At 35.8% G+C, this 19,357-nt stretch overlaps 1 protein-coding gene across 1 annotated transcript in view; it reads left to right on the top strand.

The window, feature by feature from the left end:
• NCKAP5 (NCK associated protein 5) overlaps nucleotides 1–19,357 on the top strand; it is a 649,941-nt gene that overhangs the window by 156,949 nt on the left and 473,635 nt on the right. Inside the window, exon 2 of the mRNA XM_083350693.1 lies at nucleotides 9,164–9,237. Within this exon, the coding sequence (XP_083206819.1) occupies nucleotides 9,164–9,237 (74 nt within the window). The remainder of the gene's footprint in view (nucleotides 1–9,163; nucleotides 9,238–19,357) is intronic.

Below are 19,357 nucleotides of genomic sequence, written 5' to 3'. Positions count from 1 at the left end.
TTGATTAAAGGTGTTTTTCTTGCACGTACAGAAAAATCTCCCAGCACCATCAGCACCCCTCAAATCAATGATCTTTTGCACACCAGCTCTCCTCTCTTGAATGTCATCTGAACACAAGAGTGTCTGGATTATCATTTCACTGAAAGCGTACCATGCTGAGTGCTGAATGGTTGGCAAAACAGTATCTACTACAGCCTTCTTTTGCAGTCTGACTGGCTGCAGCTGGAAGAACACATGATGCAGGCCTTCAATCCAGGAATGTTTTACTTTGATGTTGAACCAGCAAGGGTAGTACACACCAACAATGTATTCCACTACCATTCTTAAGGGAGCTTTGCCTTTAAAGCCATGTTTTGAAACCCATATTTGACAAAGCCTATTTGCAGTTGTCAACCAGCATGAATGGCTTATGGAGCCAATTTCCAGAAGAGCCAGATCTGTGAGAGGTTTTCCTATCCTTATTGCCTGTGTGATTCTATATCCATCTTGATCAGTAGAGAGATCCTTTACAACACTGTCGCTCAGTGAAATGAGAGGCTCACCAATTGAATGAAGCATCAGTGCCACATTCTATTGCAGTGTCTAGCATGTTGCCAATTTTACCTGGCCATTTGTTGTTAGACAAGGTCTTCCCATCCAATATTGTGATTAAATGTTGTAAGGGTAACTCATTTGTGTAGAGTACACACACCAACCAGATCAACTTCCAGTCAAGCTTGACCTCATGGCACCACCTTCACAGCCAGTATGAAGATTTGTAGAATCACCTCCAGTGGACTTCAAGCTTTTGCAAATGCCTTTCTTCTTCATGAAATACACCAGATTATCTGCAATCCCTTTAGCAGATTTTCCTGTTTTTAAGCCTTTCTCTGCAGTGAAATGATAAAGATATCTTCCACCCAGTTCATTGCAGACAGAATAATGTTCTTCTTCAATGGTACTGGGGAATTGCAGGTCTGAATTGTTTGCTTTCAGCATAACTTTAGTTGCATCTTTATAAACAGAATAGATGCATTCTATTTTGCCCTTCTTACAGAGCTCATCTGATTCTTGATCTAGTAACTTCATAATTTTTTTCCTGGGCTCTCTTGACTTTATTGTGGTCAACTACAAGGCTCTTCTCCTGTAAGACCTTATGCCAAAAGAGTACTGGCAAGGCTTCAAGGTGTGACAAGCCCTTCCCATTGGTCACTCAATCCACTAGATTGCAGTACGTTCAGTCACTGCAACCAATTTATATTTGTATCCTGTGCTCTGGTGCCTTGTCCATTTGTCTCTTCTTCTTTGTCTTGGAAACCAGGAGACTGTGAGTTCTAGTCTCACATTAGGCATGAAAATTGGCTGAGTGACTTTGAGCCAGTCACTCTCTTTCAGCCCAACCCTCCTCACAGGGTTGTTGTGGGGAAAATAGAAGAAGGAATGAGTATTAGGTATGTTCATTGCCTTGAGCTATTTATAAAAACAATAAAAGAAGGATAAAATTGTCTTAAAAAATGAGTGACTTGTTTAATCTTATCCATGACTTGTTTTGTTTTGGGTTAAATTTAACAGTTTCAAGTCAGTTGGCTGGATTAGGTAACCCTTGTTTGAATTCTTATGATATATTGCCCCCTCCCAAACCTAATAAGCCTGTTATTGGAATAGGATCCTGTGTTACAAGAAAATTTAAATCATAAAATGTTTTGCTAAATATATAATATCTAAATGGCAATTTGTTATTAAAATTGCATAACATTAAAATGTTAAGTGGAAAATGTACACACGTGATTAGATGTACTTGCTTTGATGGATTGAACTGGTTTTATCTTGACTCCTCAGCCTGAAAAAATTACCTTCTGTTATGGCTGCTTCTTTCTTATTCAAATAGTCTCCAGAGTTAATGCATAAATAGATATGTTGGAGAATAGTCAGAAGACTTTGGTTCAGATTTATACACGGTGGAAGTTCAAAAACAACAATGGATTAGACACAGTGTGAAAGGAGAAATTAAACAGGAACTTTTAAAATAAACTTGATGCCATAAAGAGTAGAATATCCTAGAAATAAAATACAGCAATGGTCAACAATATTAAATATTGTACTTTTCTTAATTCTTTAACCATGGAAAACAATGAAGAATAAGGTAGATCTTCTCAACTGGTCAAACCAAACAAATTCACCAGTTGTTTAGGACTAGTAAGGCCATCATGCCATCTGATCTATGGAAAGGTGATCTTCTGTCAGTGCTGGGCAGAAAACTGTAAGTCTTAATAAAATAACAAAGTTGGAAGGAACTTTGGAGGTCTTCTAGTCCAATCCCCTATTCAGTCAGGAGACCCTATGCCATTCTGGGCAAACGCCTGTCCAGTCTCTTCTTAGAAACCTCCAGTGGTAGAGCACCCACAATTTCTGAAGATATGTTAACTTAGGATATTAACTTCCTAGCTCACTAGCCCAACCAACTTTACAAGTCACACGTAGCTACAAGGCAGCCATGCAATAAAAACTCACCTCTTCTTCTGGAAATATGTTTTGCTATCTGGTCCTAGAAAAATTCATATTTCAGAAAATATCCTTTTTCTCAATGGAACACATACCTAAACCAATCAAGTTTACCAGTAACTCACAGACAGACAGACAGATTTCTGTAAATATGAATGTATACCCAGGAATGTAATCTGGGTGTACATGTCATTATATATATATATGCAAGTATATGCTTAGCCTGGTATATGTATGAGGGCATATGCACAGGCCAAATCTAATATTAATTGCAGAGCAATTGTCCTTTAAACAAGGTAGAAACAGTGATGAAATCAACACTGCTGGCTACTGCACAGCAGATGCTGCTTTCCAACCTGCCTTAACAAGCCCCATTCTTGCAGCAAAAAAATATTTGTGGCTAGAACTGGGTACCCTGCCAGACATGGAAAAGAAAGACAAAGGACTTCAGGAAACAATGAAAGTAAGCTGCCTTTCAGCTGTCTTACTAAAAGGGTGAAGAATGTGTTGGCATGTCTGCAGACAAGGCTGCCTCAGCTTCTGCACTCCTGTTGGCCTCTCATCGCTAATCATTCATGACTGTATTTTCATGACAGGTCACAACATACAGGAGCTACTGTATATAGCTCTGGGGAATGAGTTTCTAACTCAACAATGTTTTTCTAAAGACAGTTATAGCCAACAAACAGGAGTCCGTAGACTGAAGAATGTTGATGAGTTTTCCTCCTCAATGGATGCTGCTTACAGATGCTGCTTACAGATAACATTCTACCTAGAATTTATCTAGCCCTCTGTCCTGAAATGCATGTGACTCAGTCTCCTTAATTTTAAAAGGAATAAGCCTCTCTGGACAAAAGTTTTAATGAATTTTGTATGGACTAGCAATCACATGCTTCAGAAAACTGCTTCAGATTCAGTTTCTGGTTGGCAAGTGGTCATATCTGCTTGGTGAAAATCATGATGAATAGAAAGCTAAGTAGCTAAAAATAGGGCTTGGTCAGTGATGTTGGAGCATCTCAAGTGAAATCATACTTGAGATACTTGTTACAGGAATCAACATTACTTGGTGATCCTGCAAGGGGGGGACTTCTTGGGTCTTTTGAAAGTTCTACACATGCCCCTCCTTATTAGCACTGATGATGTTACCTAGATGGGTAATGAAACATCTGAAAGAAAACAACCAAACTCGGAGAGCACCAAGGATCCTCCATCCATTATTTTTGTATGCTGTATGTGTATATATTTACACAAATCTCTATACCTCTCACAGCTTGAGGCGATTTACAAAATAAATATAAACCAAAATAACACATGTTACGAATTAAGATCCAGGTATGCCATCTTTTTCCCAAATAGGGTGGTTTCTATAGCTTTGTGAAATGCAAGCAATGTGTGCACTTCCTAATTTTTTCCACCATAAGGAGCCAATGAGGCAGGTTGGGTGGCAAAAGATGGGTTAGCCCCAAATCACTCAATGAACTTCCATAGCTGAGAATTGAGTAGAACTTACATCACCCACTCCTAAATCAACAACTATACTACTCCACAATGGCTCTCTGTACATGACACTGAAGGTCTTAAGAGAAGATGGATCAAGGAGTGAAGTCCATTGGAGCACAGGAAAAGATGAACTGTAAAATGGCTGGTTCATTTTACTAGGTCAGGACATTTTCCCCCCTCACAGCTATCTTGAAAAGTATTATTTGAGCAATGACCTATGTTGATTGTCTGCTCTCTTTCCTCCAGAAAACTTGGTGGTGTAAAATGGGCACACAAATCTTACCTCAGATGGCATATGCATAATAGGCAGGGATGGGCCAGAGCAGAGTTGGTAAATCATATAGATTGTGATTCATTTCCCCAATATATGTATTCAAGCTGAATCATATGCTGATATCCTGATTTTTTTTCATGCAAAGCAATTCATGCTTTTAAAAAATGCATTCCAAATGTGTGTATCAGGTGAATGCATACACACAAAAAATCTTTTGTTAGTAGCAAATGCTTGTAAAATGCAATTATTGGGAGAAATACATCCAAGCAGAGCATGTTATTAAAAGCTGTGTGCTGTATCTGTGTACTGGGAAAAACCTGTCACAAATCAGTTGAATGAGAAAGAAAACAAACAAAATGGCACATTGGTTCATTTCTTGAGGAAGGTACCTTTATATAGTGAGAGAATTACTGCTGAGCTTTTATATCATTTTTCTTAGCACTGATTTTAGGCTAATATGAGCTTGGAAAACACAATAAAAAAGGAACAAGGTAATAAGGCACTAAAGATTAACATTAAGATGTAAGGATCTACAGTACCTATATCAGGCAAAAGTTATCCATTTTGCTCATGGGCTGAAGAAATCATGCAAGACTGTAGTGAAAGTAAAGTCATAATTAATTTTACAAGCTTTTGCACATAGCTCTAGAGCCAAACTGAAAGACTCAAGAGTGCTTTCAGAAACTCATAGAAATTGCATTAAAAAGGGGAGGAAGGACTTTCCTAGGTTTCTCTAGCCTGGCACATGAACACTTTCCATGCCTTGTTAACATTCCTTTGACCTATCATATTCATAAGTCACTTGTAGACATCCAATACTGCATAGATCAGAAACTTAAAAATATCAAATACTTTTAGTGCAGTTTACATCACCATTTGGTAGAACTTTGTGAACAATTGTCCAGGAATTATTATTATTATTATTATTATTATTATTATTATTATTATTATTATTATTATTATTATTATTATTATTTATTTCGGTTTATATACTGCCCTACTCCCAAAGGACTCAGGGCGGTTTACAAGGCAAAATTTAAAAACAATACAATATAAAATTAAAATTAAATTAAATTAAGTCTAGCCGCAAAAAAATAAAATCACAATTTAAAAACATTAAACCCCTCAGTCCAGACCAGATAGCTCAAAGAGATAGCTCAAAGAGCTAGGAATGGCAATAGATTAAATACAGATCACATTGAATTTAGTTTTCCTTCTCCCCTTACTCAACAACTGCCTTTTAGGCCAACTGTTGTCAGGCCCCAAACCAAGAAAGACACATGGTGATTCTTCCAAGAGGAGTTCTTTATTGTTTGACACCTATAGACAGAGTCTTGCCAGACAGAAGAATCTACTACCTGCATCTACCATATATTCTGTGAACTATTAGGGAGGGGTTGTCTTCACTCTCTTTCTCTCATACATAACATCTGCCTTTTATTCCTCTGGAGATCTACCTCCTCACTAAATTCCATCACAATTTTAATATCCCAGTTTTGGTGGAGGGAAGGTGTCAGTGTTTTTTCTAACCTTTTAGTTCTTGTTTTCATCAGAAATCCATAGAATTGTTTTGTGACATTAGACTTCATATGCAAGCTGATGCTTTCTCTTCTAACCTTGGGATCTAAAGAAAACAAAACAAATAGGATTTGGCTTGAGCACTATGTGGAAAAATCCAAGATCCACGGAAACAATGTACTTTTTAATGTAACCACACTTATATAATAGTTGCATTATAAAAACAGGGATGATAAAAGCCCTAAGCCTTTTTTATTTATTTATTTTGCAGCCTTCCTAACAAGTCCATCATGACCATGAGTGTAAGATGTTTCTTGGCCAAAATGCACAGAGTGCAGGATTGGGTTTTAAAGCAGCCTCATGCTGAATTGAAATGCACTCATGTGCATGGTTTCATACAAAAAATATTTGAGAGAAGGATGCCTAGCCAAAACAAGCTTTCCAAACAATGGGATTCAACGTGGAAGTTTATAAAACAGGTTTAATCATTTCTGCTGAGATTTAATATGACATGCTAATGTTGAAATATTGTGATCAGCTAAGCACTCTGCAAAATGTTGTTTAAGGCAGCTGTAACTGTTTGTTTTAAAAGATTATGTTCAAAATCAAAAGGAATTCAGTTTCTAGAACATAATGTGAGCTGCTTGTAAAATTCCTTGGGTTTTGGCTTTTGCTGATTTTTCATAGCAAACCATCTGACCATGTCATTTATTTTTGGTAAATAAACAATTATGGATAGTAACACAAATTAAAGCGAAGGAGGGGAGTAATAAGTAAGCCAAGAAAGATTAGGTTGTAGTGTTGATCCAACAGCAAATGAATATGCTTCTTAGCTTGGATTTTCTGTTTCCTTTGCGTCCCAGATCATTCATCTTGGGACGTTCTTGGAAGCAGATTTCAGGGAGGGATTTGGGGTGACAGGTAAAGCTCCCTTTACATAAGCTTTTCCCTGTGGTTACAACAGTATAAGAAGTCTTTGTTTCAGTCTGAATAACTGAGTTTTCTTATTAAAATGTCTATTATTATCCTCCCTCCAAACAGGCAGGATGTTTCAATGATGCTGAAATGTCTAATGTAGCTCACCGCTACATACACAGCTTCTGTGTAGATAAGAGCTCAGCAACGAAAGCTCAACAACCTTTCGTCTGTGGGTAGTCCTTACATGTATAATTAATTTAGAAAATATTAATATTTTCTAGCAGTTTAAAATATAAAGTTTGGAAGGATTTGAGATCATTTTGTAACAGTGTGTGAAGATGATCTCAGGAGACAAGAGGAAGAGCCTCAGACTAGACAACAGTCAGGTGAGCAACAGCTGAGTCTGTAGAAGGAAGGTGGGGGTGACGGCAAATGTATCAAAAGGTACCTTCCCTGATTTTTTGGACTGTATAGACGGGGGGGGGGGAGAAATGGATTTCCAGACTTGCAAGAATCTATTAATGCAACCTTACAATAAAGTTAGAACTAGAACTCAGAACAGCTTCTGAGTTGTTTCTTGTATGGACTACCTTGCAAAGGCTGACAAATTTATTACTGCTTTCTTTGCAATAGGAAAACATTTTTTAAAAAAAATAAAAATAATATCCATACAAATAGGAGAACAGGTCAATAACAATGACCATATACCACAAGGCTGGCTTTTTGGAGAGGCACAGAATACTTAAAAAAAATCCCTGCTGTTCCAAGTTCTGTTTTTTTTTTAACTGAGGCTCATATTTTACTGTTTATGATTTGGCAAGCAAAGAAGAAAGTAGGAGATATTACAATATCTTCCTCCTTCCAAAAAAGGAGAATATTTGTAGCTCAAATTTGAAATGAGGGATCCAGTACTGATGAGTTACCTAGTTTGAGTAATGAAACATCTGCAAGAAAGCAATCAGATGGCACCAAGGACCCCATATGGTTTCCAATAACAGATTCATTCCTGTATGCTTTCTTTGGATGGTTGCTTCAAAACCAAGTTGGAACCTGTAATTCAACAAAACAGAAGCATAAGTTTTAACAAAATTGAGAGGTAAGATGATCACAAGCTTAACTCTCAGCATAGTCTTCCCTAACTTTCTACCCCTCCATTTCTGTTATGAAAACAGTGTCAAGAACTCTCTTTTTTGATACGGTTATCTAATATCAGGATGTAAATATCTGCAGTCAGAGATGCCTGGTATATTTTCCAACAGATTTATTTCATATTCTTTTGATAATTATTGTATTAGATTCAATATCATCTCATCAGTGCAACAGTGATACAACTTGAATTTGCTACACAGCATAAAATTGCACCGGCTACACAATGCATTTGAATATCTGGCCATTATTCTAAAATGTTGAATAGATTTTTAAGACTGGCCCAATGTACTGTTATTATTCAAAACCAAAATCACAGTGAAGCTTTGGCATTTTCCATTTACAATTCCATCAATTCCTATTGTATAATTTAGTTGTCCATTTAAAAAATGCCTCAGAATTCTTTGGCGTGTCCTCCTGCAAACGTTTTCTAGTGGGATGTGTCAGCATTAAAACACCTAGTTCAATTCAGAATCTACTCCAAGCTAGGGAAACCGTCTGAAAAGGTTATAGTTGTCATCTTGTAATATATACCTTCATGAAAAAAAGATATGTGGGAATATTGCATTATTGATAGACTTGGACTTTCTTGCACTCTTCAGTTATGAGGACAAATGTTTAAATAAGAGCCTGCCATTAATTCCACAGCTGCAAACCTTCTCAATGAATACCGGTAATAAAGTGTGACAATCAATGAATGCAAAAATATATGCTTTACTAAGAGAGGGTTGGATTTTGATGTTTTTAGGTAATAAAACAAGAGACAAGCACTATCATCTTGATTATATATACTGTACGTAACCCAGAATTTTTCTTAGCAGCGATAATATCCATTGTCATCTTGGTGAAGCATTTTAAATGTCATTATATAACAGAATAAGAGAACACCCTAATTGCCATTGATCTGTTTTTGCATTAATTTTTAACATAAAGAACACAAAGGAATTCAATTTGTTACAAAATCAAGACATATGACCACAGGGGGGGGGGGAAACCTCTTTTTTCCCCACTCCTCTCTTTAGAATTCCAACTGACCATTTATGTGAATTTTACCATTAAATCATATTGTGCATAGGTCAGAAGGACTTTCTTGAGCTTTTCATTTTTATTTATTTACTCCAAATGTTATTGAAACTCTCTAATTAGAGGACCATTTAATTCTTTCCTATGTCATTTTCCCAATTTAAATGCTACTTTCCCCCTTTCTTAAAGCTGCTTTTAGCTGTAGGCAGAAAATGGCGATTTTTAAAATTATTAAAAACTTTTATCTACTAGCACTTCTTGACTTTCAAAAATTCACTGATAATTTTTTTTTCTTTTCTGAAGGAGTACATGGACTCAAATAAATACGTAGATTACTTGCTAACTCAGCTGGAAGAACAGCGCTGGAACTTGTGGAAGTAGGTAGATTTGGAATATAAATCAATAACATGGTCTTATTCCTATTTAATTAGGAATAAGAATATCACAGACTTGACCCTTTCAACATCAATACAGGATTTCCCCTTATCTTTGCTCTTAATGTCAAATGTAATGTCAGCAAACAAAGTCTTTCCTATATTTGTTCATAATTCTGAACATACTTTCATGAATACCTGAATTTAACTGATATTGTTGTTAGATGTTGCAAAAATGACATTTTCTTTTCAGTATAAATTAATTAAACTAAATTTATCGCTCATTAATACAATACTATAAATATAATGTAAACACATTACCAGCTAGGTCCCTGTTTTGTACATTATACTGATAAGATTCTTCTTTGTATTAGATATGTTAGGATTTTTTAAAAAAATCTGCTGCGCTTTAGTAGGGAAAAAAATCACTAAGATCCAAAGTATTATACCAATTTTTTTCCTTTGAAATTCTAGTTTACAAGTGTTCATTAAATTGAAGAAATTTATATATATATTTATTATTTTAGCAGCTTTTAAAACATTTGTGTATAAAATTAACTAAAATGTTAGGGGCACATGACTCATATGCATTAAATTGTTTTCTCTTGGTGTATGTATAGTTTTAGCTGAGACTGCAATCTGCAGATGGATTCTTCTCAGGCAGATGTATCTAAGTTTATTTTGTCCCAGGGATTGAAATGTGGACTGGAACACTTAAAATTTGGGTACTGTAATTATGTGTACTTCTAAATAGATCAATGTATTGAACAATGTGTTGACTTTACTTCCTTTTAGAACTGTAGCTATCCAACTTTGTATCATTGCAGAAATGAAAATCATTCTCATAGTAGTATTATCCAAAATGAACAGCTTATATCAGGATTCAGAAATCTCACATTTGCTTCTGGCCATATTTTTTTAACATTTATCCTTCTAAGGGCAAAAGCTTTACAAACATAAATATTAAATCAGTAATAAATCAGTGCAAATGTGTATATTCCTATGCAAAAGTAAGTCCTGTTAGTTCAGTGGGCCTTCTCAAGAATACAGAAATATATTTCTGTGCATCTCTACAAATATATGTATAGAATATATGTATAGAATATATGTATATTTTATACACACACACATTTCTATGTATAGAAATGCAAACTTAAGAGTGCAATACTAAATGTGTTTCTTTAAAAGACTCTTTACAGTATATTCATTTAGGCTTACTGTTGGCTGTATAATTGTAGAACTGGATCCTTATAGGGCAGTCTTCTGCTGATCTTCTCAGACCTAACCCAATTAAGTACAGTGTTTCTTATTCCCAGCTAAATGTGACAGCTTTAATCTTATATTTTCTATTCTCGTGCATTTTCTATTATCTATTCTGTAACTTTAAGATCAAAGGTAAAATGCTTTCCTATGCTTTCAATGGGGGAAAAAAACACACAACAACGTTGTATTTGATTCAGTGTGATGCATTCCCTGTTCTTAAAATTATATGTTAAAACTATGACCCACATAAAGGATTTAGCAAAATTATAAAAACAAGTCTAAAGATTGTAGAATAAGATGAAGTAAATCCAAAGCAGATAATAAGGGAAGATGATTAACAGATAGAACACTGCATATGTTAAATGCTAAAAACTGGAACGTAAAAAAAAAAGCAGCTAAAGAGATCCCATAAAATCTTGCATAATTATTTAATCCAATAAGTAAGTATTCCAAGAAGTGCCATGACTATTCTACTCAGTCTCTGTATGCTGTAGGTAATCTTGCTACATTCTTCTCAGAGTCTGTTAAGTTGTTAGCCACACTGACTGCACGAGAGACTTTGACAGACATAAGTTTCACAGATGGACCCTCATTTTTGTCTATGACCTCTAGTTTGAGGTTTCTGCTTGCTAGACTTGATCTCAATTTCAGGGCCCCTTAATCCAGTACTTCTTAACTATTAGTTCCATTGATTGAGCACCTTGTGACTTGAAAGATTTGTTGCTCTGATTAAAATACACTATTGTGTACATATTTGTACACAGATATGTCTGTCTGTCTATATATCTTACAAGAAATAAAGGGGGGGGGAACAGTTAGGCACTTATTCTGCAAAACAAATGAAGAAAATATACACATTTATGCTGTGATGAATGATTTAATGAATGATAATTAAGAGATGAATAGGGATAGATATATAATACTAGTTAGATAAATATTATTTTTAATAATAATAATAATAATAATAATAATAATAATAATAATAATAAGAAGAAGAAGAAGAAGAAGAAGAAGAAGAAGAAGAAGAAGAAGAAGAAGAAGAAGAAGTAGTTGGAAGAGACCTTGGAGGTCATCTAGTTGTTAGACACAAAAATAGACACAAATTGAAATCCATTCTGCTTGAGTTACAAATAGAAAAGAAGTTTATTAGACTTCACAACAAAGTCTAAAAAGTAACCGTTTGCAAAGCATGGTGGATTCAGGAAGGCAAACAATGCAATGTAGCCAAGCACTGAACCACACCCCCAAATTCCAAAATCACATATTATACATCCTATCATGACGCCCCATTCCCTCCTCCATGGCCCCATTGGCTTAGGCTTTGGAGGTTACAATCTATCAGAAGCACCTAAACAGAATACATTATCTCTGCCCTATTTGCTTACATTATACTAATAAGATCCCTCCCCTACTATACTGTTTACTCAGACCATATATGTACATGCTTATCAATTCTAGAGGAGAGATGTCTCCCATCTTCTACACCTGCCAGAGGTACCAGGCACCAGAAGGTACTTAAAAACAATTCCTAGATGGTGATTCACACTGGGCCCCATGGTAACTCCTGTTCTCCCTCTCCTCTACTTGAGGCTTGTATTTTTCCCCATCTACTCAAAGCATCTACTCAGGCAATTGATTATAAAATGATTATTATAAAAATATAAAATATTATTACATGATAATACTAAAAGCATATATATATTTATTTTTAAATTTCTTCACTACTTCCAGTTATTTTCCACATAGTCTAACCCCTTGCTCAGGCAGGAAACCCTATACTATTTCAGACAAATGGCTGTCCGTCTCTTCTTAAAAACTTCCAGTGTTGGAGCATTCACCACTTCTGGAGGCAAGTTGTTCCACTGGTTAATTGTTCTAACTGTCAGGAAGTTTCTGCTTAGTTCTAGGTTGCTTCTCTCCTTGACTAGTTTCCATCTGTTGCTTCTTGTCCTGCTTTCAGGTGCTTTGGAGAATAGCTTGCCTCCCTCTTCTCTGTGGCAGCCCCTGAGATATTGGAACACCGCTATCATGTCACCCCTCACCCTTCTCTTCGTTAAACTACACATACCCAATTCCAGCAACCATTCCCTATATGCATTTTAAATGCATATCTTTTCAAGTTGAAACAAACTTTATTTTAAATCTGTTTTTATCAGAAAGAGATAAAAGTTGTATTTGGATAATTTGAGCCCACTATCCACTCAAGAAAATGTTTGCTTATGCAATTGAAAAAGATGAACCCATCCCTAAGCTATTTAAACAAATAGTTCAATACCAAAGCTTCTAAGTGTTTGCAAATAATCTCAAAAAACATGAAGAAGAAACCCTGGATACTCCTGGGCATATATAAGGTAATGTGGATTATCAAGTGCAATTGCTTTTATTTGCAATGGATGCTGTAATCTTGAAATGTGTTCTATTAGACCAGGGCTAGGCAACCTTGGCTCTTTTATGACTCATGGACTTCAACTCCCAGAATTCCTGAGCCAGGCTGGCTCAGGAATTCTGGGAGTTGAAGTCCATGAGTCATAAAAGAGCCAAGGTTGCCTACCCCTGTATTAGACCCCTGCCAAATCAAAAGGGGATGAACTAAGCCATGCAGTTTCAGAAGAGGTGTGACTCACTGCCAGGTCCTAAGCATGAAAGGGGACACATGTAGATTTTCATTGTTTCTAGCATTCCCATGAAACACTCTGCTCATCACCATTTAGGACAGCTGGTCAACCAATGTTAACTATTTGAGAGGGTGGGTGGGTGGGGAGGAAATTTAGACAAAGGTAATATCTGCTACTCTAAAGAATGCTGTATATCCACTTGGAATCTAGATTTGCACAATTTTACAATTAGTTCAAACTATAAGGAAGAAAAATGAGAAGCTACAGTAGAGACTTTTTTTTACTCTTAAAGCGAAGATTATATTACTTATATAAAGAGAAATATATAAATATAAAGAGAAAACGTATTTCCACATAAGTTTGTTGCTTTTATCTTCTAGACGATTTTCTATTTCTCTATTTCAGCCAACATCCAAAACATAAATAGCCTTTAATTTCACTTCTAATAATAGTATAAATAAAATTTTGCTGTTAATATTTATGTGCCAGTTAATATTTGCCTGTCTCACTTGATTCTTTTTTTTAAAAAAGCTTATCTCTCCAAATACTGAAGCAAAACCTTGAGATATTGGCAAGTTCCTGTGGCATTCTTCTTTTTTTGAAGGCTAGTCTGATAAGTAGAAGACCATGGGAATAACTGATGCTGACCAAGGGCAACACTAGATTGTCTATAGTCAGACAGATGTCCTAATAAATCAGGATAGACCACTTTCTCAGACTTCATTATGCCTTTGATTTGTGGTTGCCACAAATTAACGTATTGGGTCATTGGATGCTGAACCTGACATTGAACGATAGCCTGGAGTTTACTCTAGCTAGCTAATAAAAGAGACAGACACAACTTTTGAACGTTTAACTCCTTCAGCATTACTCACAGTCCAGCTGATTTATAGCAACCGAGATGAGAGAGAGAGAGAGAAAAAGGAGACTAAAAGTGATATCACGCTGCTCATACAGAATGCCTATCATAACACACGTAGAGAAGTTTGCAAGAACATGTGGAGAAGGAAGGGTGTTTTTTTTCTCTTTCTCATTTCACAGAGCCTGATACATTTTGCTTTCTTCATGTGACATGGCCATCTGTTTTGGAGCATGAAAATTTATTGCTACTATCTCATTTCCTGGGGGATACTTAGGCTTAGCTCATGTTTCATAACATTTTGCAAAAATAGATCAAGAACTTGCATTCCAGATTTATTTTGCACCTCAGTATTTTGTTACTATAGCAGAAGATAAAACCTCTTAACAATCTGTTCAAATCCAACTTTTTAAGGCTTTCAGTATCTTTTCATTCGCTTTTTATATACTTTACATTAAAATAATATCAACATAGTATTAAAATAGAAAGTTTTAAACCTAGATTTAGGTAATTTTGAGATATCTACTTCCAGTTTGTCTGTCTGTCTGCCTTTTTTATACTTTATGCTTTGAAAATTTTGATGCTCATTTAGCTCTTTTAGAAATTATTTTCCTCTGTATGTAAGCCTAATATTAATTGTATTATTCAACTTCTGTATAATAATATTCAATAACAGAAAATTTTACCTCTGATACAAAATTAAGTTGGAGAAAGCCGTTTCTATTTTATTACAAACATGTAGCCCACCATCAAGTCCTGTAATGGGTTTGATTCTTCTAAATTAATAGAACAGTTTGCATTTATTTATCAGAACTGTTTATTTACATAGCTGAGGAGAATGGGTGGATTATACTGAAGCGACAATCAGACACTAGAACTAAAACTCTAGTGAATTAGACTTTAGGAAAGATTAAGTAGAAATCAGTGATGGGAGAGCTAAGAAAGAAATTTTTAAAAAAGGCTTACCCTGGTGGATAAAACTGTTCTTCGATTCTTTCAGCATTTTCTTCCATACTTTTATATAGTTGATATTAAAATTACATCAACATAGTATTAAAGTGTTGTTGTTAGTTGTGAAGTCATGTCTGACCCATCGTGACCCCATGGACAACGTTCCTCCAGCCCTTCCTGTCCTCTACCACTGGAGAAGGAAATGGCAACCCACTCCAGTATCTTTGCCATGAAAACCCCATGGACAGTACCAAAAGGCAAAAAGATATGACGCTGGAAGATGAGCTCTTCAGGTTGGAAGGCGTCCAATATGCTACTGGGGAAGAGCAGAGGGCTAGTACTAGTAGTGCCAGAAAGAATGAAGCGACTGGGCCAAAGCTGAAAGGACGCTCAGCTGTGGATGTGTCTGGTGGTGAAAGGAAAGTCCGATGCTGTAAAGATTTTTTTCTCCATAGGAACCTGGAATGTAAGATCCATGAATCAAGGAAAGCTGGACATGGTTAAACAAGAGTATTAAAGTATAACATTTTAAACTCAGATAATTTTGAGATATGATACTGCCCTTAAGTCAGTTCAGTACCACAAAAAGTGAGATTATGACACAAATTCTGAGTAGGCAGATTTATTGTGAGGAAAAAAAGGATTTGTGTTGCAGAATTTTGGAAACTGAACTTATGTAACTTGGTTCTCATTAAAAAATGTGTCAAAGTGTCTGTGTGCTTCCTATTGCATTTGATCCTCTTTCTGATTCTTGGCTTCGTGGGGAGGATGCTAATCATCTGGTGCCATAAAAATATCCCATCTGTTCTTGTTCCTCAGTATTTTCAAAATGTCCAATTTTCATTTTCTAGGCTCTGGGAATTCCATCACATTAAGCCTGGAACAGCAGCGATTCACACATACATTTTCAGTTTGCAAAGAGATAGTAAACTCTTTCCTATCCACCTGCAGTTTCATTTACAGACACCTTCTCTACTGCCAATGATTTAAAGAGTCATATGTGGAGGAGAAAAACTACAAGATTAAAAACAACACAAGTGAGATATTTTAATCAAGATTCTCCAGAGGTTTCTATGGTTCACAGCTGAAATTGTAGGCAGCTCTAGTGCGGCAATATACAGGAAGACTCTCCAATCTAATTTTAGATATAGATCTACTTTTCTAATTCAGCAAATTAGCATTTAAAACCGTAAGAGATTTTTCTTTTTTTTAAAAAAAAGAGAGAGTCTTTTTCTTAGGATCTTCATATATCCCCTGGAACTGCCATCTCCTGTAGGGCAATAGCTGGTAATTCCAGCTGCCACCACTTTTCTTCACTCAGTCCAGATATGTGAGTGAGGTAGGACTCTCTCTCAAAGACCAAACAGTAAAAGTTCACTTATGTTACTTATTTTTTATTTCTTAACATTTTTATGACGCTCAACTTTCAATAGCTCAGAATGACCTACATGGGGAAAAAAAGCCAAAATATTAAAATGCTATTGCTATTTTCTGCAATACACCTGCAAAATTGGGCCCAAAATCTTGGTTGTTAAGCTGAGTGGTCACTAAGTGAGATGTCACATGACCACTTTGCTCAACAATCATAATCCCAGCACTCCCAGTTGCAGTTGTTAAGTGATCACTTAAGTTGTTAAGCGGAGCACTAGGGGAGAGCATCAGATGATTTACAATGGGGAGAGCATCAGTGGATTTACAAAGGAAGGAAGGAAGGAAGGAAGGAAGGAAGGAAGGAAGGAAGGAAGGAAGGAAGGAAGGAAGGAAGGAAGGGTTTCTTCCTGTCATTTGATCTAAAATGAAGCTTGCTTTTTTGTTTTTAAGACCTACAAATTCTCTATTATACCAGTGAGATTAAACAGAAAGAAAGCTGGGTTTTCAGCTGATGACCTTGTTTCAAGAATAAACTGTCTATAGGCATCTCCATCCTGCATATGATTTGCCTGTGCAAGTGTTTGCGTACAATGGAAAGAGCACAGCAGACAAAGTGGACAGCAGAGATTGTGTCAGGACAAATCAGAAAACGTGACTTAATAAGTACCAGGAAAAAGCAGGCAGATGTTGCCTTCCTAGTGGGCTATCGAAAAGATCATGCATTCCTTGCCTCAAGAAATTATCAGAGGACTGGACTCATGCTGGGGCAAACCACTTGTGCGGATCAGCCCTCACTTTCTCAAAGAGCACATTTAATACCATCGTGTCATAATGCTGTGAGAAGGGAAGACATCTCAGGTGCTTTGAGCAAGCACTATTCGGAATGCTAAGGCATTACTTTGACAGCAGGTTTCTCAAAATGCTGAGTAAAGATGCATCATCTATAATTCCTCTGCTTTTTTTCAACATTTGTTTCATTGCATAGTTTATAACTCTTTTTATTCAATCTAATTAGTCAAGGGATAGATCAAATAATGCTGCAGGTCAAAATAATCTTACTAGAGAATGGTGGGGCTTGCTTCAGAATAGTCAGGGATAAGACTGTAATTTAAGACTTAGTTTATGCAAGCCTGGGAATAAAAGGGAAAAATGGGAAATCAAATATATGCTAGGGTTTAGCAACTGTATGATATTCATGATGCAGACTTTTTCCTCCCTTTCCTAGCTACTGTACAGCAATGTATTCGGTAATTATAATGTTAAAATATTAAATATGGCTACACTTGAGACTGGGAATGAAGAAACCATATTCTATTCCTGAATATGGATTACCGTATACAGGAACTGATTTTTAAACTGCTAAGTGACTGATATATTATTAACTGTTCAAGTCTCATGTAATTTTGCAGAGAATTATAGAATGAAAGTATAACAAGGCTTTGCAAAAACTTCTTGATTTTGATTCAAGCTTCATTGAGCACAATCCAGATAAGGTTGGTGGAATATGACACGATGGATCCTCACCATTTTCAAAGCTCATGTGATTTAGGAAAGGAAGCCAGGGGGCTTTAATGGGATTTTCAATTCTAGAGATTTCCATTACTGGGCCCCACTTGAGGTAATGGAGTGGGGAAGAGGGAAGAATTGGTCTGCCATAATTGTGAGGAGACAGATGACCTTAGATCAGAAGATTTCCAGTTATACCTACTTCATGATATCCAAAAAGCCCTTTTAGCACCTATTATGTAGGGATATTACCAATGGTAGGCTAATAGTTTATCAGAGGATTTTCAAGAAAATCACTGTGGAGTTTACTATAAACATTAACTCTTCTAATTTACACAATTCACCAGAATCAGAGTACTTTTTAAATACAGGTATTTTTTTAAAGCTAAAATATATGAACATAGCAGAATGTATGTATGTATGTATGTATGCATGCATGCATGTATGTATGTATGTATGTATGTATGTATGGTTTTATTTAAACGTTCATATGGCTCCCATTTTTCAACTAACTTTGTGCTATATTTTCTCATTAAATATGTGATTTTAGGGAGCCCGCTTCATTTTTATTGCTTTTATTCTGAGAAATGAACTCTTTATATTCAGATGCACTCAACTTGAAAAGTTATTAAGGATTAGAAAAAGTCCACCTTTGATTTTGCCTGATCCCATCTGTGCAAGGCAGATGGTTATTGTCTGGTGCTCTTGAACTATAATCCATGGTTCAGATGAAGGGCAGTAAGCACAGCAGTTATATACAACTGTATCACTGCACGTGTGAAAATATAGTTTGAAAGAAAGGAAACATGAACATTCAGCATTTTAATCTAGTTTAGAGATTCATTATTAAATGACATACTAAGATCAACAAAGCAAACAAACTGCAAATGTATTCATAGTTTAATACAATGATTTTGCGAAGCTCTAAACATAAATGCTTTATGAAGTTTACAAAGAAAAGAATCAGATATTTTCAAAATTGCAAATGCCTACCTCTGAAAATGGAAAATGTTACTTTTTATAGATTGTGTTATGCTTTGAAAATATTATTAGAGTTATTTGAAAGTGATGTTAACAAAATATGCACCATTCATCGTGTTGTTAAAATCTGTTGATCCACAGATATATGATAAATGGAGTTACTGTGTAGCTTTGAGGTGCAACAGCACAGGTTGTTTCACACAATCCTTACTTCTGAAATATTTTAAAATCAGAAGATAATAATAATTCGGATACTTGGCCTATCTCTAGGTAGCAAGAAGACAGGCAGGAATTAGGAGAAGAGTGGATTTCACTTTGCGGATACAAACGCTGTGAACTGCAATTATTGCCTCTCTCATGAAAATAAATTCAACCTTCAACAACTGCTGTTATTTGTCAGACAAAACAGGGAAACATATCCTTTATCATGCATGTTTTCTCTTTTTGATTTCTGAGCACTTTGGTCAAGATTTATGAAAGCATCATTAAATGGTTTCCTGCCTTTTAAATCTTTGAAAATGCTGTATATCTAATTCTGTTGATCATCAGGTACGGAGCGTTCACTGAAAAGGCACAT

Source organism: Vipera ursinii, assembly GCF_947247035.1.
Source record: "Vipera ursinii genome assembly, chromosome: 1".
In the NCBI taxonomy this organism is placed as follows: Eukaryota; Metazoa; Chordata; class Lepidosauria; order Squamata; family Viperidae; genus Vipera; species Vipera ursinii.
The sequence above is the reverse complement of the archived record's forward strand: the minus strand, read 5'-3'. Positions and strand labels throughout refer to the sequence as shown.